Source organism: Neofelis nebulosa, chromosome 13 (assembly GCF_028018385.1).
Source record: "Neofelis nebulosa isolate mNeoNeb1 chromosome 13, mNeoNeb1.pri, whole genome shotgun sequence".
NCBI lineage: Eukaryota > Metazoa > Chordata > Mammalia > Carnivora > Felidae > Neofelis > Neofelis nebulosa.
The window spans coordinates 64,154,313-64,173,711 of record NC_080794.1 but is presented as its reverse complement, the minus strand read 5'-3'; the positions used below and the strand labels follow the sequence as shown (position 1 = coordinate 64,173,711).

Here is a 19,399-nt window from a genome sequence, read left to right as displayed (position 1 = left end):
GGCTCCATTGGTAGAGCACGGGACTCTTAATCTCAGGGTGGTGAGTTCAAGCCCCACACTGGGCGTGAAGCCTACTTAAAAAAAAAAATTCAAGAATATCATAAAATATTTTATTTTATGATAAATAAAATACATAAAATACATAATACATAAAATATTTTAAGTATTAGAGTCAGGCTGTCAATGCCCTTTCCCACAGTTGCATATGAAATAAAAGACTGATCTAACATTCAAAGGAATGATGAAAGGGAATAAAGAACCCAAAAGCATTTCATTAATATAAACATACATTTTTCTTTACGCTTAATTCTCAATTTTCAATACCTTCCACGAGATGTCCAGTTAGGGACCAGCTGTACCAACCACAGAAGGTTGTGGGGATGACTAGACAGTTCATTTATGGCCAGACAGAGTTCAGTCACCTGAAAACAAAGAATAAGCAAGATTTTTCAAACAGGTCAGTGGAACCAACTTCTAACCGACCATCCACATCCTTTACTGCCTTAATGGAAGCATTATGACAAAAAGAGCACTCGTTTTCAGAAAGAGCATGGAGTCTAGAACCTGATAAAACACACACAGTACACGGATTTAGTTTTATTTTAAACTCTAGGACTGAACAGATACATTTAGCAGACTTTCACTTGGCTTTCAGGTTCTGTGCTATACCTCTACCTGTATCTAAACAGTCCTCTGGAAGAATTACAAATCTAAATCTAAACTGATCTAAATACAAAGGCCATCTTCTAAAGGTGTATAATGAGAGTTGCAGAAGATCACACGTTTCTGACCTGTGTGCTTTCTTGCATTTTAGGGATCCTCAACTATTTCACAGTACTTAAAGTCTAACAAAATTGCTTCAAAATAATCTCTGAGTGGGGGAGTGAAGTATGGGATGAGGGTAACAGATGAGACAAGGTTGATTATATCTTGTTAATTGTTCAAACTGCGTGATAGGTACTTAGGGGTTTACCATACTCATCTCTCTACTTTTGCACGTTTGAAATTTTCCACCAAAAAAGATTGAAAAATCTAATTTTTAAAAACCTATCAAAAATTATACATGTTTACCCTCAATGTGGCTACAGATATGCAACGAAAATTTTTATTATATGTGTGACTTTGCTTCATCATTTCATGTAGGGCTCTCCTTGAAGGTCACTTCAGAAAGGCCTTCCCTGACTGCCCTACCTGAAATAGCAGAGCCTCCCAGCCTTGCTATTCTCTATACCCATGTCCTGCTTTATTTTAATTTGTAGCCTTTCTTACAACTTGACATGATATTATAATCTACATTTACTTTATTACCTAACCCTCTCACAAGCATAAAACTGCCATGAAGGCAAGGGCTTTAGGTTTTTCACAGCTATACCTACGTTACTGCTGAACCACAGTAAATGCCCAATAAATACTTTTTTTTGAATGTACGGCTGCAGTTTTAGAGAAGATTCAATTATCATAAATTTAAATACAGTTCCAGCAAAGAAGACCCCTTCCTCAGTTTATTTTTCATCTGCCAGAGATCTTAATTGAGTTTAGAAACTATTAATTCTGTATGCACTATGAAAGTCAAATTGTGATGCAGACAAAAAAACCAACGCTAAAACCAATAGAAAGGCTTTAAGTACAGTTACCTTTGTGTTCCAATCTCTAATGTTTTTCATCAGATTTATCAGGAGGCTCTGAAAGTCCACTAGAGGAATCTGTTTCAGCTGTTTTTCCAAACTCATTTTAAACAACATTAAAATAAGCAACATTATCTCACGATCCTGGTAACCTTCTGGATGTATAGATGTACACAAGCCTAGAAACTGTGACACAAGTGTAGAGACAAAACAACTTAAGGAGATACATTTTACTTGAAGAGTTTAAATTTGAAAGCTTTCTGACAAAAAATACAAAAGAGAAGTTATAGAAAACAAAACATCCAGATGTCTAGAAAAAAGAAGGCAAAAAGAAACATGCGTGTTAATAGTTAAATTAGGACATAAGTATTTTCTTCTCTAATTTTCATTATTCAGATTTTTTTTAAATGGCTCAGTATCACTGCTTTGATTCAGCCACTAAAAAGATTTAACACTGTTATTCGTTTTTTGTTTTCAGAGAGAGAGAGAGAGAGAGAGAGAGAAAGACAGAGAGAGAGAGAGCGCGCAAGTGAGCAGGAGCAAGCAGAGCCAGTGGGCATACATGCACATGTGCATGTCTGAGTGGGGAAAGGGGCAGAGGGAGGTGGAAAGGGGAGAGGAGGAGAGGAGGAGGGGAGAGGGGGAGAGGGGGAGAGAGGGAGAGAGGGGGAGAGGGGGAGAGAGGGAGAGAGGGGGAGAGAGGGAGAGAGGGGGAGAGAGGGGGAGAGGGGGAGAGAGGGGGAGAGGGGGAGAGGGGGAGAGAGGGGGAGAGAGGGGGAGAGGGGGAGAGGGGGAGAGAGGGGGAGAGAGGGGGAGAGGAAGAGAGCGTGCAAGCGAGGGCTAGCGAGGGAGCATTCTAAGCGGGCTCCATGCTCAGTGAGGAATCTGCCTTGGGACCCAGTCCCAGGACCCTGGTATCAGGACCTGAGCCGAAATCAAAAGTCATGCACTCAACTGACTGAGCCTCCCAGGTGACCCTATTATTAATTCTTAATCACTAAGTCATATGGTAAGTAGTAACTTTTATTTTCATACATCCTAACTCTAAAAAAAATTGTTTCTAAAAAATACTGGTTTCTAAAAGCTTCTTGGTAAAGGTATTCCTAGAAATACATTAATTCTGTAACTTTGAGCTAAAGTTCCCTTTCACTCCTAATACTAAAACAAAAATAAAAACAGCAAAAACAATGTTTACTACAAAGATTACTGCTAAGAAATTCCAGAGATTGGAAATCACCTGGTAAAAACACTAGTGATTTTGTTTTAAAACAACTAACCACAAAACTAAATGGTTCCAGTTTTGTGCTAAAGACATTAAAAAGAGTTTTTCCCTACCTTAACCACATTTAAAATGTTGGTTTCAGGAAGAGTTGAAAAAATTGGCTTACAAGATGAATCTTCACTTCCTTTCCCTCCCAATGTCATCTGTGTTTCAGAACTATTGAAAAGTGAATAAAACAATGTGAAATTGGGCACAAAATAATTATTTTAAGAAATACTGAACAACAAAAACTAAGTTTTGTTTAGGCATAACTTATAAACAATAAAAGGAACATATCCATTTTAAGTTGTGATCAATGTATATAGGAGCATAACCACCAACAGAATCAACAAGTAGAACATTTTTCCATTACCCACAAAAGTCCCTCCATGCCAGATCCAAGTAACTTTACTATCTCCCATTTCAGTAAACACCAGTCTGATTTCCGTCTTTATGCATTAGTTTTTCCTTGAAAAGCTACTTTTTATAAGGCAGTATCCTCACTGCTCTTGGTGTCAGAGAACTATGTAGAAGGTAGCTCTGGCTACAAAGAACTCATAATATTTAAAGACCTCATGAATAGAGAGCAAATATAAAGAAACAATTTTAAGCACCCCAATTCCGGTTGAGGTAATCGGTGAAGGTTCATGGAGGAGGAGACACATGAATTTGGCTTTCAAAAGTTATTTACTTTTTAAGAAAAAATTTTTATATGTTTACTTATTTTGGGGGGGGGGGAGGGGCAGAGAGAAAGTCAGACACAGAATCCGAAGCAGGCTGTAGGTAGGCTCTGAGCTGTCAGCACGGCTCACGCGGTGTTCGAATCCATGAACCATGAGATCGTGACCTGAGCTGAAGTCAGATGCTTAACCAACTGAGCTACCCAGGCGACCCCCTTGTTTACTTTTTTGAATAAATATCTTCATATGGTTAAAAAACCTCAAAAGGTATGAAGGTATGGTACGCTGCGCAGAACCACCCTTTCAGTCTAGACCTTCTGCCACCCATTTCCCTCCCCACAATCATTACTAGTTTTAACCCTTCCTTCCACGGGCATTTTATGTATACACAAATAAATATGAATATATGGCCCCCTTGAATATAAATGGTAACATATACTATATGCTCTGTTGTGCACTTTCACCTAATATATCTTTCAGATACTTCCGTAACTATAAGTGAAAAGCTTTCTTATCTCTTAAAGTCTCTGCTTGGTAGTCCTGTGTGCCTTCTTAGCTAGTTAACCTCAGGAAAATTACTTAACCTCTCTGTGCCTGACTTGCCTGTAAAATGGGAGTGAAAATACTATCTAATAGCTGTAGTGACTATGAAATGAAGTACTATATGTTATGCCCTCAGAACTGCACCTGGCACATAGTAAGCAATATATAACTATTAGTACTTGTGTTGATTATAAACGTATCATGATTTATTTAATCTGTCTCCATACTGTCTTGCTCTTTCCGACAGTGCTTCAATAAGTGAGACAGGTAATGTTTTGGTGAGCAGACACTGATGATGGAGGTGAGAGACCAGCAGGAGGAAAAGCCAATGCCACAATGACTAATATGAAGGAACAGCGAACAAATCAATTTGGTTAGAACAAAAGGGAGAGCAAAATAGAAAATAGGTCAGAATCAAACTGTAGTCTTAAATACAAGATGTAAAGGTTTGAGAATAGGGGAGATAGAAGTTTAAGGCTATACTTTCATAAAAGGAATCGTCCAACATTGAAAAGAATATCTTGGGGGTAGAAAGCCCCTGGGGAAAAGGAGATTTTTAAAAATTTTTTTTTATTACCAGAGTAGGCATGAAAAGAGGATCTGAATCAGACTGACCCTGGGAACAAAAAAAGAAGGAACAGCTGTGAGATGAGCAGAGGAGGAACACAGGGATGTGAGAGCTGATGGAATGTAGAAAAGAAAGAGTTATGACTCATATTTTAAGTCTGTACATCTAACAGAATAACGGTCAAGAAAAGAACTGTTCAGGGAGCCTGGATGGCTCAGTCGGTTAAGCATCTGACTCTTGATATTGGCTCAGGTCACCATCTCGCAGTTCATGAGTTTGAGCCCTGCACTGGGGCACTGTCAGCGCAGAGCCTTCTTGGGCTTCTCCCTCCCACCCCCGTCAAAATAAATAAATTAATTAAAAAATAATAATGTGGCAATACATAGTATTACATAAAAAAAAAATTAAAGAGAAAAAAAAGAAAGAAAAGAACTGTTCTACTATCTTTTAGTATCTTAGTCTCCCTATCTGAATATTTAAGCACCTTCAAACATTTCATGCCTACCAGCAAAAATGGTTAGGTTGCATGTGAGTCTTAGTGAGAAGAGCTGCAGTCGTATCTCAACAGGATTCAGTCTTGTACTTGTGTTGCCTACACAGGCATTTCATCACATTTCGCTCATTCCTTCACCAGCTCCCTCCTGCTTTCCTGTCCTCATCAATGCCTATCACTATACAGCAACAGTGACTACAGCCACCACCTCCCTGCTGGAGTCACCAAACCTCACTGAGGTCAACTTTTCAACTGATAAGTAACCAATAAATAAACTACTTTACTAAGTATCATTTGCATGTGTTATGTCTTAATGCATTTATATCTTTATTTCACTATTTCCACTATAGTACCTGCTTGCAACAGTGAAGAAAAATTCAAATCTGTTGCATACAACATACAAAATTACCACACATGATTGAATTCATTAAATGTTAATTAATAAAATCATTGGTATTTTAACTTTTTAAATATAGGTAGTTTGACTATCTTAGTAATACCTGGGGGAAATGGTTGGGTTTTTTAGATAGGCTGGGAAAGCATTATTTTCCCTATTTAAACTGATGGAGGGGCACCTAGGTGGCTCAGTTGGTTAAGCGTCTGACTTCGGCTCAGGTCATGATCTCACGGTTTGTGGGTTCGAGTCCTGCATCGGGCTCTGTGCTAACAGCTCAGAGCCTGAAGCCTGCTTCGGATTCTGTGTCTCCCTTTCTGTCTCCCCCTCCCCTGCTCATTCACTGTCTCTGTCTGTCTCTCAAAAATAAATAAATGTAAAATAAATAAATAAATAAATAAATAAAAATTAAGTGCTGGAATATAGTCTTATCTGAAAATGTGCTATCCGATATATTTTTAGATACAGATTGCATCAGAGCAATAAAGGAACATGTATGGAGTAGAAAGGGAACTGGAGAGATAAGAGTTTGGCTTTAGATATACCAAGTAACAAGAATTTACCTTTCTCTTAGAAGTTAAGATGAGTATATTATCATGCTTAAGAACCATTTTTATTCCTGTGATCAGTTTATTCCTTTGTCCATTTTTCTACGTCTATTTTCTGTTTTTCTTAATTTGAAACTAAACCTTTGTCTGTAACCAGAGTTGTTTCATTCATACATATACGAACATGGAAAATTCATCTGAATATGTATCTCTTTCCCACTCCTTTTTGAAGTTTTTCTTTTGACTTTGTGTATAGTGAACACTGTCATGGTAATCTGTTTTTAATGTGGTCAAATAAGTTAATTTTCCTTTTTATGCCTTTTGAGTGTTAGTTCATACATAAAACCATCTTTTCTAGGGTTATAAAAATCTTGTTTCTTCTATTACTTTTATGGTTTCATTGCATACATTTAAATCTTTGCTCTATTAGTTTGAGGTATGGATGCAAAAATTTTTTCTAGATGGCTACTCATTTTTCCAAATACTGGATAATACCAGATACTCAATAAGCCTACTCTTTCCTCATTTGTGGAAATATCACCTTTAGCATTTACATAGTATCTATACGTACTTGGTTCTATTTTGGACTTATTTCATTCCACTGACAGCTTTGAACCTTGTACTTGTCCCATACTTATATCTGCTAAGGCCGATCCTGCCTCCTAACTCTTCTTTCTCAAAGATTTTCAGCATATTATTTTTTTCCATATGACTTTAGAATCACTTGTATAGTCTCAACTCTCCCCCTCCCTACAAAATATCTGACTGGCATTTCTTATTCGAATTTCATTAAGTTAATGGCTCAACTTTAGGTGCTCTCACATATTTATATTACAATGCTTTGAGTTTTCCTATCTGAAAGCATGGTATGCTCTTTCATTTATTTAGGTCTTTTATTTTGTCTCTTAGTAATGTTTTTACACACACACACACACACACACACACTCTCTTCTATTTAAGTTTATTCCTAGGTACTTCATATATTTTTCTTATTATTGTAAATGAAGTCTGGTTTATCTCTTTTTAAAAGATTTTATTAAAACATTTTTAAATGTAATCTCTACCCTCAATGTGGGGCTCGAACTCACGACCCTGAGATCAAAATCCCATGCTCTACTGACTAAGCCAGCCAGTTTATCTTTTAAACTAGGTACAGTTCATCTATCTGAAGGTTACTAATTTCTCTTTATTAACTTTGTACCCTGGCATCCATAACAATTTCTCCCTTTTTTAAAGTAGGCTCCATGCCTAATGTGGGGCTTGAACTCACAACCCTGAGATCAAGAGTCACATGCTCCACTGACTGGGTCAGCCAGGAGCCCCATACCAATTTCTCTCTTTTTTTTTTTTAAATTTGTTATAGCTTTTTAGCTGAGTGTTAGGCTTCTTTGCATACATTAACATACTTCTGCAAATAATGAAACCTTCAACTCATTTGCAGTTTTTGTATCTCTTATTTTTTTCTCTTACCTAGTTGCTTTACTCAGTACCTCCAACAGAATAATGTCAAATAACAATGGGCAGTGTTATTTAAAAAAAAAAAAATTAAAGATTTTAAATGTTTCTATTTCTTCCTTGTTAAACACGATGATGCCCCCCGCCTTTTTTTTTTAAGTAGGCTCCAAGCCTAGCATGCAGCCCAATGCAGGGCTTGAAATGACAACCCTGAGATCAAGACCTGACCTGAGATCAAGACTCAGATGCTTAATCGATTGAGCCACCCAAGGTACCCCCATGATGATGACTTTTAGATTAAAAATGTGTCTAACTTAAGATCCATTTCAACTTTGAGAGATTTAAAAAAGTCAAGGATGGGTACTGAACCTATCAAATGAATATTAACTGTTAGTGTATTACAAATTGTTTAAAAGAATGTTTTTGAAGTTAATTATGAAAAGAAAACTTACACTAGATTGTCTTCATTAAAGTCTGGCTGAAGATTCTCCAGAGGAAACAAAGACCTAAAATCAATTCCCATATTGAAAAACACAGCTGCTATATCAGATAATGATGGGATCCAGGGCCAAACTGGTGAATCACTGAAGGTATCTAGTTAATAGAAAAAAATATTTTATCCCAAATTCCAGGTTCACAGATGCACAGTCAGCATGTGAAACATGGATTATTACCATGATTTTACAGAAATGACATCTGGTAATGACATGTAAGCAATATAGTTATTTAGAATGATCATATAGGAATTATAGGTGTTTAAGTAAATGTGAAGGAAATGACATTTATGAAAGTATCTGAGAGTGATGATGAATAAATGGGTGTAACTCAGGAGGAAGTAACACATTTTGAAAAATCTGAAAATAACAATGGTAAAATATCAACTACTGCTAATACAGAAAGATTTTATCATCTTCAGTGCCCATATAGTCCCAATCCTCAAAACAAATGAAACACATAAATCATAACGCTTATTTCATTATAAGGGATCTCAAAGGTGAGAAAGCAATTGTCACATTTCTGTAGCGGATATTTTCAGTCTCCTCAGTGCATAATCAGCACAATACTTGTTTGCCAATAAGCCAGTTAAAGTAAATGGCTAAATAAATAAACAAACTTGCTATTTCCACTTACCCAGGACAGTAACCCATGAGTTGGTAGGTAAGTATTAGGTAAGGGTTGTCACCTCAAGATCTTATACCCTTTTTCTCAGTGCAACTAGAAAAATGCAGATATTCATTTTTTTTAAAAAAAATTTTTTTTTTCAACGTTTTTTATTTATTTTTGGGACAGAGAGAGACAGAGCATGAACGGGGGAGGGGCAGAGAGAGAGGGAGACACAGAATCGAAAACAGGCTCCGAGCCATCAGCCCAGAGCCTGACGCGGGGCTCGAACTCACGGACCGTGAGATCATGACCTGGCTGAAGTCGGACGCTTAACCGACTGCGCCACCCAGGCGCCCCCAGATATTCATTTTTGATTGGAGTTTCATTTCATTATTAAAGATTTTAGATCAAAAAAAATTTTTTATTCTATATTTCTGAATAATCTACATGTTTAGCGATATGAAAGACTGCGTACATAGCAACCAATAATTCACAATGCTAATCAGTAAATTTACATACTCACCATTTCTAATTGTTATTTCCATCAATGTGCTTAAAATCTGTACAGACACAATACAGTCTGTATGAACCGACATCATCTGCCAAAGTAGATAAAAGTATTAAGAAAGAAGAAAACGAGCATTTACTATTTGCCATGCATATATAGAAGTGTTTTATGTGCATTTCCTTTAATGTGGTATTTTATGTGCATTTCATTTGAATACTTTACAATAGTTTTATGAAGTGGTCATACATCATTACATATAAGCAGACAGGCTCAGAGAAATTAAAATACTTTACCCAAAGTAATACATGAGGAGCTGGAATTTAAATCCAGGTCTGATTCTAAAATCAGGGCCTCTTCAATTCAAACATGCTGATTGTTTAATCATCAAGGAAAAGGCTGATTGATAGTTGATCTAATCAGATCATAAACTAGCAAAAGTATTTGAAAAGATACATGTAAATTAATATACCAATATACTTTTTAAAAGATGTTCAATATCATTAGTAATCAAAGATATGCAAAGAGAAATGACAAGCTATCGTTAGCTTGTCAAGAGAAGCTTGACTTTGAGATTGTTAAAGATCAAGAATATTGATAATACCCAGTATTCACAGGGTACTAGGAAAGAGGTAGTATGCTTAGTGTAAGTATAATTTGGTAAAATTTAAAAAGGAATTTGGTAATATTTAAGCAAGGTTATTGTTTTTATACTTTGATCTAGTTAGCCTTTTTACATACAGAATTTATATGCAGAGGCATAAAATTTAACTTTACAAGACCATTTTTTGGGAACAAAATCTTAAGTTTCAAAAATTTTTAAAGAATCATGTGACATATTGAAAGTGATTTTATCTTTTTAATGTTTATTTATTTTAAGAGAGAGAGAGAGCGAGCGTGAGAACATGCAAGAAGGGGAGGAGCAGAGGGGGAGAGGGAGAGAGAATCCCAAGCAGGCTCCACGCTGTCAGGGCAGAGCCTGATCGGAGACTCGAGCTCCCGAACCAGAGATGATGACCTGAGCCAAAATCAAGAGTTGGATGCTTAACCAACTGAACCACCCACGTACCCCTGAAAGTAATTTTAAAGTGGTTTTGTAGGGGAAAACATTCCTCTTTCCCTTTTGTTTTGTAGCCATAGATTATGATTACAGTAAATTTAAACACATAAGGGAGAATAACTCAAACACTGGTTTCAATCAGGCATACCTGTGTTACTGTATGTTAGTATTTGTGTCATTTGTGTGTTTCTGCCATTTTCAAAATCAACCTGAGTCAAAAAGTCGGTTATCATGTTTGTGTTATGTTTTGCCACTAGTGGGCAGCACCCCTCAAAGGCATGTTTGGAAACAGGACAAGTTTTAGATGACAATCTTTTTCGGGGGGTAATGAATTCTAAGGTGGGCAACACAATACTAGGAGATAATTCAATAAATGTGTAAAGAGGTGTATATAACAATCTAATGTCTATCAATTGAGACTGGGTTAAATAAATCAGCATACCACTACAACAGAATACTATAAAGCCCTTGAAAAGGATGACAACATACCTATACTGATGTGAAAATAATTTGTTATCTGCAATAAAAAAATCGTAAGGCGGAACACATTCTGTTGATACTATCATACAGCAATCTGTGTACACACAGAGAACAATCTAGAAAACACTAAAATGTAGCAGTCCCTGGAAATTGGGGAGGCTAATGCCTTTTAAATAATAACAAGCCTTTAAAAAAAAAATCTTAATTTTACTTGAACTTTTCAAAATTAAGCGTGAATCCCTTTGAAAACGCTTTTAAAAAGTAGTCAAGTGTCTTTCTAGTTTTACACACTTAGGATAAAATCAGGAAAATGCGAACATTTTAATTACCCTTTAACAATTAAATTGACAAACTGTTAGTACCACAGATTTCATTCTTTTTTATGGCTGAATAATATTCCGTTGTGTGTGTATGTGTGAGCTGCATGTACATCTTCATCCACTCATCTATTGATGGACGCTTGGGCTGCTTCCGTAATTCGACTATTATAAATAATGCTGCAATAAACGTAAGAATGTACATATCCTTTTGAGTTAGTGTTTTCGTATTCTTTGGGCAAAAAGATTAAAAAAAAAAATGCTAGAACCGTAGCATTAAAATAAATTCTGACACACTTTCTAAAAAAGAAAAAATAGTTTTAAGTTGGTATGCTCCATCCATCATGAAAAATGGACTTGGAATTGAAAAAGAGAGATGAGACAGTGTGTTACACAGAAAAAGTAATTAATGAATGATTGTTACAGTTTTCAAATAATAAATACGAAGAGTATAAAAACTGCTTACATGAAGATATGCTTTAACGTTATCATCAGGGTTTTTAGAGGCTATAATGAGGAGGGTACCGGGGTGGCTCTGTCAGTTGAACATCGGACTCTTGATTTCAGCTCAGGTTGTGATCACATGGGTCATGAGTTCGAGCCCCACATTGGGATCTGCGCTGGTAGTGCGGAGCCTGCTTGTGATCCTCTCTCTCTGCCCCTCTCCCATTCATGCTCTCTCTCTCTCTCTCATATAAACATTTAAAAAAAGGATATGAGGACCCACATCAACAAGATAAAAATAAACACAGATAAATGCAAAATTTTACTTGTAAGTTTAAGAAAAGATATGTTACATAATTAGAGAATAACAAAGCTCTGGCATGACTGCAAATGAAATTTTTAACTACAGTACAAAATAGTATAAAATAAAATATAAAAACATATATATTTATACATATTTACGTATATATGATATAAAATATACGTAAAGTATAAATATAGCATAAAACAAAAATATGTCGGTGGGTAGATGGGAAAGAGTCTCACTGGAGACTGCTGTTAAGAAAGACCTTATCTGGGAGCAAGGTGTCTGACTTCAGCTCAGGTCATGATCTCACGGTTCGTGAGATCGAGCCCCACATTGGGCTCTGTACTGACAGCTCAGAGCCTGGAGCCTGCTTCAGATTCTGGGTCTTCTCTCTCTCTCTGCCCCTCCCCCACCCGCACTCTGTCTATCTCTATTTCAAAAATAAACATTAAAAAAAAAAAAAAGACCTTATCTGGAGCATATGTGCATTTATGGGGACACATTTTAGGAGCTAAAGGTCATTCAGAAAGATGATCAGTAAAGAGACTAGAAATTTGGTGACTGGAGAGAGTTTTTAGTGTTGGGGAGAGATGAGGGTCATGATAGCTATTTTAAAATGAACGAACGACTGTTAGATGAAACGTATTCTGGAGAGCTCTTGAAAAGATAATTAGTACCACTATATAAAAACCACGGGGAGGCAAATTTTGATTTAATTAGGACTGTTTAAAAAATTTTTTTTTTACCGGGGTCCAAGTAGGAAGCTCCTCACCGCTGGAAGTAACACTCCTGCCTCATGATCCGCACCACTTATCCTCTCTGCCTAGAATGCCCTTTTCCCACACAGTGGCGTGACTCATTCCAGCACCTTCTTCTCAGATCTTTATTCAGATGTCACCTTATCAGTAAGGCACTCATTATCAACTATCTTACACGTACATTTAAAAAAGCAAACTTTCCCATCTTGACACTTCTCTGTATCTACTCTGGCCTACTACTTCTTCATAGCACTTACCACGTGACATAATAGATCTCTAAATATGCACACCACATACACATTTACTGTCTGTCTCCTCTATAGTACTAGAATGTGGCTCTCAGGGGATCAGAAATGTACATTTTCTCATTGCTGTTCTCTCCAGCACCTGGGACTCAAAAATGCCAGCTATATGAAAAAAATGAAAAAAAGGCTACACTGGAATATCTAGGTTCTCATCATTCTTTGAGATGTTATCTTAAATCCCAGAATAAACTCCTTATGTTTCTCTCACTTCTCACTTCACACACAATAATCATATTTTTTTGTTACAAAGTTACCATGCAGATAACATAAAATTTTAGATAATTACTTTTTATAAAATTAAAAAAAAATTTTTAAGTTTATTTATTTATTCTGAGAGAGACAGAGACAGTGTGAGTGGGGGAGGGGCAAAGAGAGAAGGAGAGAGAGAATGCCAAGCAGGCTCTGCGCTATCAGTGCAGAGCCTTATGCAGGGCTCGAACCCATGAAACTATGAGATTATGACCTGAGCTGAAACCAAGAGTCAAACGCTTACTGACTGAGCCACCCAGGCACCCCAAAATTTAGATAATTATTATTATTTTTAATGTTTACTTACTTTTGACAGAGAGAGAGAGAGAGAGACAGAGCATGAGTAGGGGAGGGCCAGAGAGAGAGGGAGACACAGAATCTGAAGCAGACTCCAGGCTCCAAGCTGTCAGCACAGAGCCTGATGCAGGGCTCGAACTCCGGACTGTGAGATCATGACCTGAGCTAAAGTCAGATACTCAACCAACTGAGCCACCCAGGCGCCCCAAATTTATATAATTACTTAAGTAGACTTAAGAATTAAACATGAATGGGGAAGAGAAACATTTGGTTGGAGAAATTTATATACAAATGGGGAAATATTAGAAAACAAGTAAAATCCTAAAAATATCTATGCACTAATCTCCATAAAAATGGGACAAAAAAAGATTTTTAAAAACCCCACAAAGCTCCCACCCCCAAAACAGATAATGTAAGAATTAGAACTCTTCTAAAACTAAGTGTAATAGGGGTGGCCGGGTGGCTCAGTCGGTTAAGCGGTTAAGCGTCTGACTTTTTAGCTCACGTCACAATCTCCTGGTGCGTGGGTTTGAGCCCCATGTCAGGCTCTGTGCTCATAGCTCAGAGCCTGAAGCCTGCTTCGAATTCTTTGTCTCCCTCTCTCCCTGCCCCTCCCCCACTTGCGCTGTCTTTCTCTGTCTCAAAAATAAACATTAAAAAAGAAAAAAAAAAGCCTAACTATAATAATGATTTACCAGTGTGATGAAATGTCTTAGGCACAACTAACATTACGGACTATTCTGCACACTACTGGCATTAGCATTTCCTTTATAATCTACCTACACTGACTCTTTTTGCCTCATTTTAACCCACTGAAATCATGGGTTTGATATGCTAATTTTTTCTCTAGTAATGTGCAAATGTGGTATTTTGCTTGCTTTTGACTAGGAAATGCAACAGGAGACAACTATACTCCCCGAACGTTCTCTTACCCGAAACAGCCACTTTAACACAGGTATGGGACACTGGACATAGTGATAAGCAGAGGTAAGGAAGCCTTGTGTTGTCAAAAAAATTTGATCTGTTTTTCCTGATCTGAAAAAACAAAATGAAATTAATGACTGTTACTTTCACGGTAAGAAACTTCTACCACCATCACATCTGACATTATAGGGAAACGAGCGAGCACACCATCCTCAGTCCTCGGAGGTGGACTCTACCCCAATATGGATGGGTTACTCATAAAGGAAATTCAAGTGCTAGCCTAAAGCTGATCCAGTCTGTTGGCCTACCTCCAGATTTATGTGGCGGACAAATCTACACTAGCTGGCAGTGTTGAGAAAGTATCAAGCTTAGCGCATCATCTGCTTTTGCCAGCTTGGGTCTGTACTTCCAAAATCTCACCACCGGAATTAATGTGATCTCTCTGGATCTGAGATTTCATGCACTGAGAGAAATTAGACCAGTTTGGGCATTGTGGTACAGACTGGTAGCTGCCCATCCCAATACCTATTCTTGCCTTTCCTCCTGGCAACTGAACACTGATTTTGATCTAGGTACACTTGCTGCCTGAAACAAAAATAATTTCCCAGTCTTCCTTATTAATTAGGTGTGGCCATGTTGACTAAGTTCTACCTAACTAGCCATAAGTAGAAATGTGTGGGATTTCTGGGAATTTGAATGTAAAGACTGGAATACCAGTAGCACTTGAGGCAACCAGGTGCTAAGGGTGGTGGAAAAGAAAGATAATATGGTGGAACACCAGTCCGGGACTTCCTACCTCTGAACTTCTTTCACATAAGAAAGGAATATACTTCTTGTTTAAAGCCCCTGCTATTTTGACAGCTGCTGTTATTATATGCTAATCTTAATCCCAACTAATCTTTATTAGTTAGGCATGTAATATGCCAAGAGACCATCTTACACTGATTCCATAATTAATAAAACACAAAAGACAATAGTAATGAGGATTAGGAAACTGGATAGGTTATCACAGAAATTAATCTTTTAGGAGATTATGCCAGTTAGAACTCCTTTAAGGAAAATTTTTATATGGGAAAAAGTAAAATGTTTTTCTATTTTTCTACTTACTTAAGAATAAGCTTTTCTACAGCGCTCTGTCCTATAAAGCCAGAGTCTCTTAAATCCAAGGTATACTGATTGAAAATTTTTCCGGAATTGAGGAAATTAAATATTTCTTCACCTGGGTGATGATCAGGAATAGCATCAATTGTAACTGAAAATTTCTTTAGAAATTCCCTGGAATAAAAAAAAATTATTGAATACCAGTTACACTGTATATGGTTTTGTATTTAAAGGCTGGGTACAAAGAAAACTTTTCTTAGGAACAATGTTAATTCCAGATAAGAAGACTAGCATGAGAACATGTGTTTTGTTCCTCCCACTTTTCGCTAGTAGTTAGTCCAAAACCAGTAAATGGGTCTGTGTGAAAAGAAACCATAACCAGGAGAAAAGACAAAAATGCAACTTGGCCTTAACATCTACCCTTCAAACTCATCATGGATGGATTAGAAAACCACCACCGATTACTAAGTAAATAACCCATCAAAGGTCCATTTATTTCACACAAAATTAAAAACATGTAAGCTTTAAATAGAGTATACATTATGAAAAATGCTATACCTGTGCTCTTCTAAGAGGCCATCCTCATCATCTGTACTGTCTTGATCTCCAATTCTGATGGGGGATTTAATACCTCGGCCCTGCCTTATGTCTTCCTGTAGTTGCTTCTGCAGTTCATCTAGCCTGAGAATTGAAAGAATGTTACAGTCAATGGTTTACCCTAAAAATAATCTTTAGTTTATGCCTAAAAGCAGCACCAAAAGATAAAACACAACCTGACCATGTTAATCAGGCTTTCTAGCAGCATCACTGTCATCTTCACTAGCATCACAATAGCTAACACTGAGCACTTACTACGTGACAGGCATGTACTAAGGACTTTATGTATTAATTCTTTGCACCCTCACAACAACCCCATGTAGTAGTTTATTATTACCCATTTTATACATGAGGAAACAGACTTTAGGAAAGCTAATTTGCTCAAGCTCACAATGCAAGGAGCTGGGATTCAAAGCCAGAGAATCTAGCTCTGCAGTGCTTGCTTATACTGCTTGCCAGGAATAAGTTATTTTAATCAAGGTCTTTACTCCCAGCTCCCGTCCCACAGTAGATGAGTATAAGACAATAGTAAATGAGCAGTAAGTATAATGCTCTATCAATACAGGAAAGAATCAATCATCACATCAAACTAGCATCTTTGCCTCTGGTCTGTACAACGTTCAATTTAAATAAACCACTTCAGATCTGACATCACAAATCACATGAATTCATGAAATGTTTAAAAGAATTTTATAATAGAGATAATTTCTCTAACTAAATGTAGAAAAGGGAACACTTCTGACCTACTAATTGTAATTCCTATGGTTAGCTAACTTGTTTATCAAGTTTGGGACACATCTATACCCACTTCAAGTCAGCTGAGCTTTTAGTGAAATTCTCTGGGGTAGTTTTGAGGATATTCCTTAAATAAGGAATATATTTTTCCCCTCATTAGCAAAATCAGTTTGCAACTAGTGACGCAAATTTTATTAAGGCCATTATGATCCTCAACTTTTTGGTTTCTGTGTGTGTATGTGTGTGTGTGAGAGAGGGAGAGAGGTACGGTGACAGAGAGAGACAAAGAGAGAGACACATAATTCTACACTTCTTCCTTAAGAGCAACTTGATGTGGAAATACCATGTCTGGCCATGCTGGTTTCAACATTTGGACTAGGTGAACATAGGAATATTTTAAAAAGTTCTACCCATGCAAACAAAAAACCCCCAAACCACTCAATTAAAAAATGAGCAACGGATCGGAATAAACATTTCTCCAAAGAAGCTATACAAATGGCTGATAAGGACATGAAAAGATTCTCAACATCATTAGTTATTAGGAAAGTGAAAATCAAAACTATAATGAGGAACCACTTCATCCTCATTCGGATGGCTATTACCAAAAAACCAAAAAATATCAAGTCTCGGTGAGGATGTAGAAAAACTGGAACCCTTGGGCACTGCTGGTGGGAATGTAAAATGGTGCAGCCACTGGGGAAAACAGTACGGCAATTCATCAAAAAATTATGTATAGAATCACTGTATGATCCAGCAATTCTACTTTTGGGTATATACACAAAAGAATTGAGTAGGGACTTGAAGAGATATTTCTACATCATGTTCACAGCAGCAACACGTCCAACAGCCAAAAAACTGAAGCAATTCAAGTGTCCATCAAAGGATGAATGGATAAATAAAATGTGGTATATACATACAACAGAATATTATTCAACCTTAAAAAGGAAGGAAATTGATACATGCTACAACACAGATAAACCCTGAAGACTCTATGCGAAGCGAAATAAGCCAGTATAAATGGACACATACTGTATGATCTCATTTATACGAGGTACCCAGAGTAGTTAGTTTCATACAGACAGAAAGCAGAATGGTAGTTGCCAAGGGCTGGGAGAAGAGGAAGATGGGGAGTTATTATTTAATGGGTATGGAATTTCCATTAGGGAAGATGAAAAAAAAAGTTCTGGAGGTGGATGGTGGTGATGGTCGCACAACAATGTGAATGTACTTAATGCCACTGAACTGCTCATTTAAAAATGATTAGAATGGTAACTGAAGTTATCTATACTTTATCACAATAAAAAAAAAATGCACAAAAAATTCCTCCCCATACTTTTGATCAAGAATTTCAGCTACTAGTTAGATTCTAGTTGTGGTAAGTGGAAAGGAATTTGTATTATTACTGAATGCAGTAAACCACAAAAACCTGAGCTTTTCACCCAGCCTGTGAACAAGAATACTTTATTTCTAACACAATTGACCGCAAAACTGCGGTAATAGTACTAGCGCAAAATGCGAATTTCTCATGATTTTTTAAGGTAAACTGAAAGCCAGCCACGCAAATAAGGAGAACGTTAAATTTAGCAAGGTAGTCACGATGCTAACTAACCTTTGAGTGTCTTCCATCTCTTTCACTAGACGTTCTAAAGTATTTGTATATGTTCCACTATGAACATGTTCCTAAAACAGAAGAAAATTTAAGGATACTTCATAACATATCTTAGAAGAACTGGGATGTCTTAAGTTATTCAGAGTACTAAAGAATATTTTCTCTTTTAATAACCTAGGCCAGGAGGATACCTTTCTTAGAGAATTTTCACCATCATGCTTTAAATCTATTATTTTGTACTGCAGGCAATTTGATTTTACCACTTATCAGGAAAGGCACTACTTAAAAAACCCTGCCAGCCTTAGGAACTGACTGTAAACACCCAAGGGCTCCATGGCTACCCTGTCTTTATTTTTAAATTCTATTTTAGTGGAATCAAACTACCAATTTTTAGGTGTTACCATGGAACATTAACACCTTCCCCACCAAATTTTACAGACATACTAGAATTTAATGCAGCTTATCCCCAAGATAGAATGAAGCACTTTATAAATAAAATTGCACACCACAATTAACAACATTTCTACACTCTACCTTCATTTACAGCAGTGGTCTCCAAAGCAGGGGGTGTGCAAGGTGATCCATTGGGGTGCAGGAAGAAAATAATAGAACTTCTATTTATATGGAACTTCTATAGAAACTCCAGTAGAACTTAGTCTATAGTAACTTCTACATAACTTCTAAAGGAAAATACTTCTCTCTTCTTCCTTTTAAATTCTGTTTTTGTATATATTTTAGCAAGTACACAGTAGTATAGTGGTACATGTATATAATCTATACGTATACATATATATTGGAGTACATGCTTAAAAATTTTTTTTTACTAATAGAAGTGTGTATGATCTAAAAAGTTTGGAGACCACTGATTTACAGTAATAAAACTAAAGATATGGGAAACCCATTACAACCAAACAAGAACTATACCAGTTTCAGTCCAATTATGAATCACAACAAATACTAAATTTTAAAATAAGTTCTAACCATTTATCCCTCTACTAATCAATCTTTCCCTCTTCAAGTAAAGATAAATGTCACAGAAC

General features: G+C 36.7%; 1 protein-coding gene across 4 annotated transcripts in view; it reads right to left on the bottom strand.

The window, feature by feature from the left end:
• The window catches only part of SLF2 (SMC5-SMC6 complex localization factor 2), a 48,704-nt gene that overhangs the window by 17,781 nt on the left and 11,524 nt on the right, over positions 1-19,399 (bottom strand). For 3 of the 4 annotated variants that reach the window (XR_009252526.1, XM_058697510.1, XM_058697511.1), the window contains exons 6-14: positions 18,360-18,430; positions 15,977-16,099; positions 15,425-15,592; positions 14,326-14,428; positions 9,195-9,270; positions 8,020-8,161; positions 2,961-3,063; positions 1,635-1,811; positions 325-422 (exon numbers count right to left, since the gene is read on the bottom strand). Coding sequence is in view for 3 of the 4 variants with exons in the window: in XM_058697510.1 (XP_058553493.1) it covers positions 325-422; positions 1,635-1,811; positions 2,961-3,063; positions 8,020-8,161; positions 9,195-9,270; positions 14,326-14,428; positions 15,425-15,592; positions 15,977-16,099; positions 18,360-18,430 (1,061 nt within the window). In the remaining variant the exon portion in view is untranslated. Of the gene's footprint in view, positions 1-324; positions 423-1,634; positions 1,812-2,960; positions 3,064-8,019; positions 8,162-9,194; positions 9,271-14,325; positions 14,429-15,424; positions 15,593-15,976; positions 16,100-18,359; positions 18,431-18,893; positions 19,348-19,399 lie in introns of those variants that run through there. The other variant, XM_058697512.1, reaches the window with a different exon arrangement.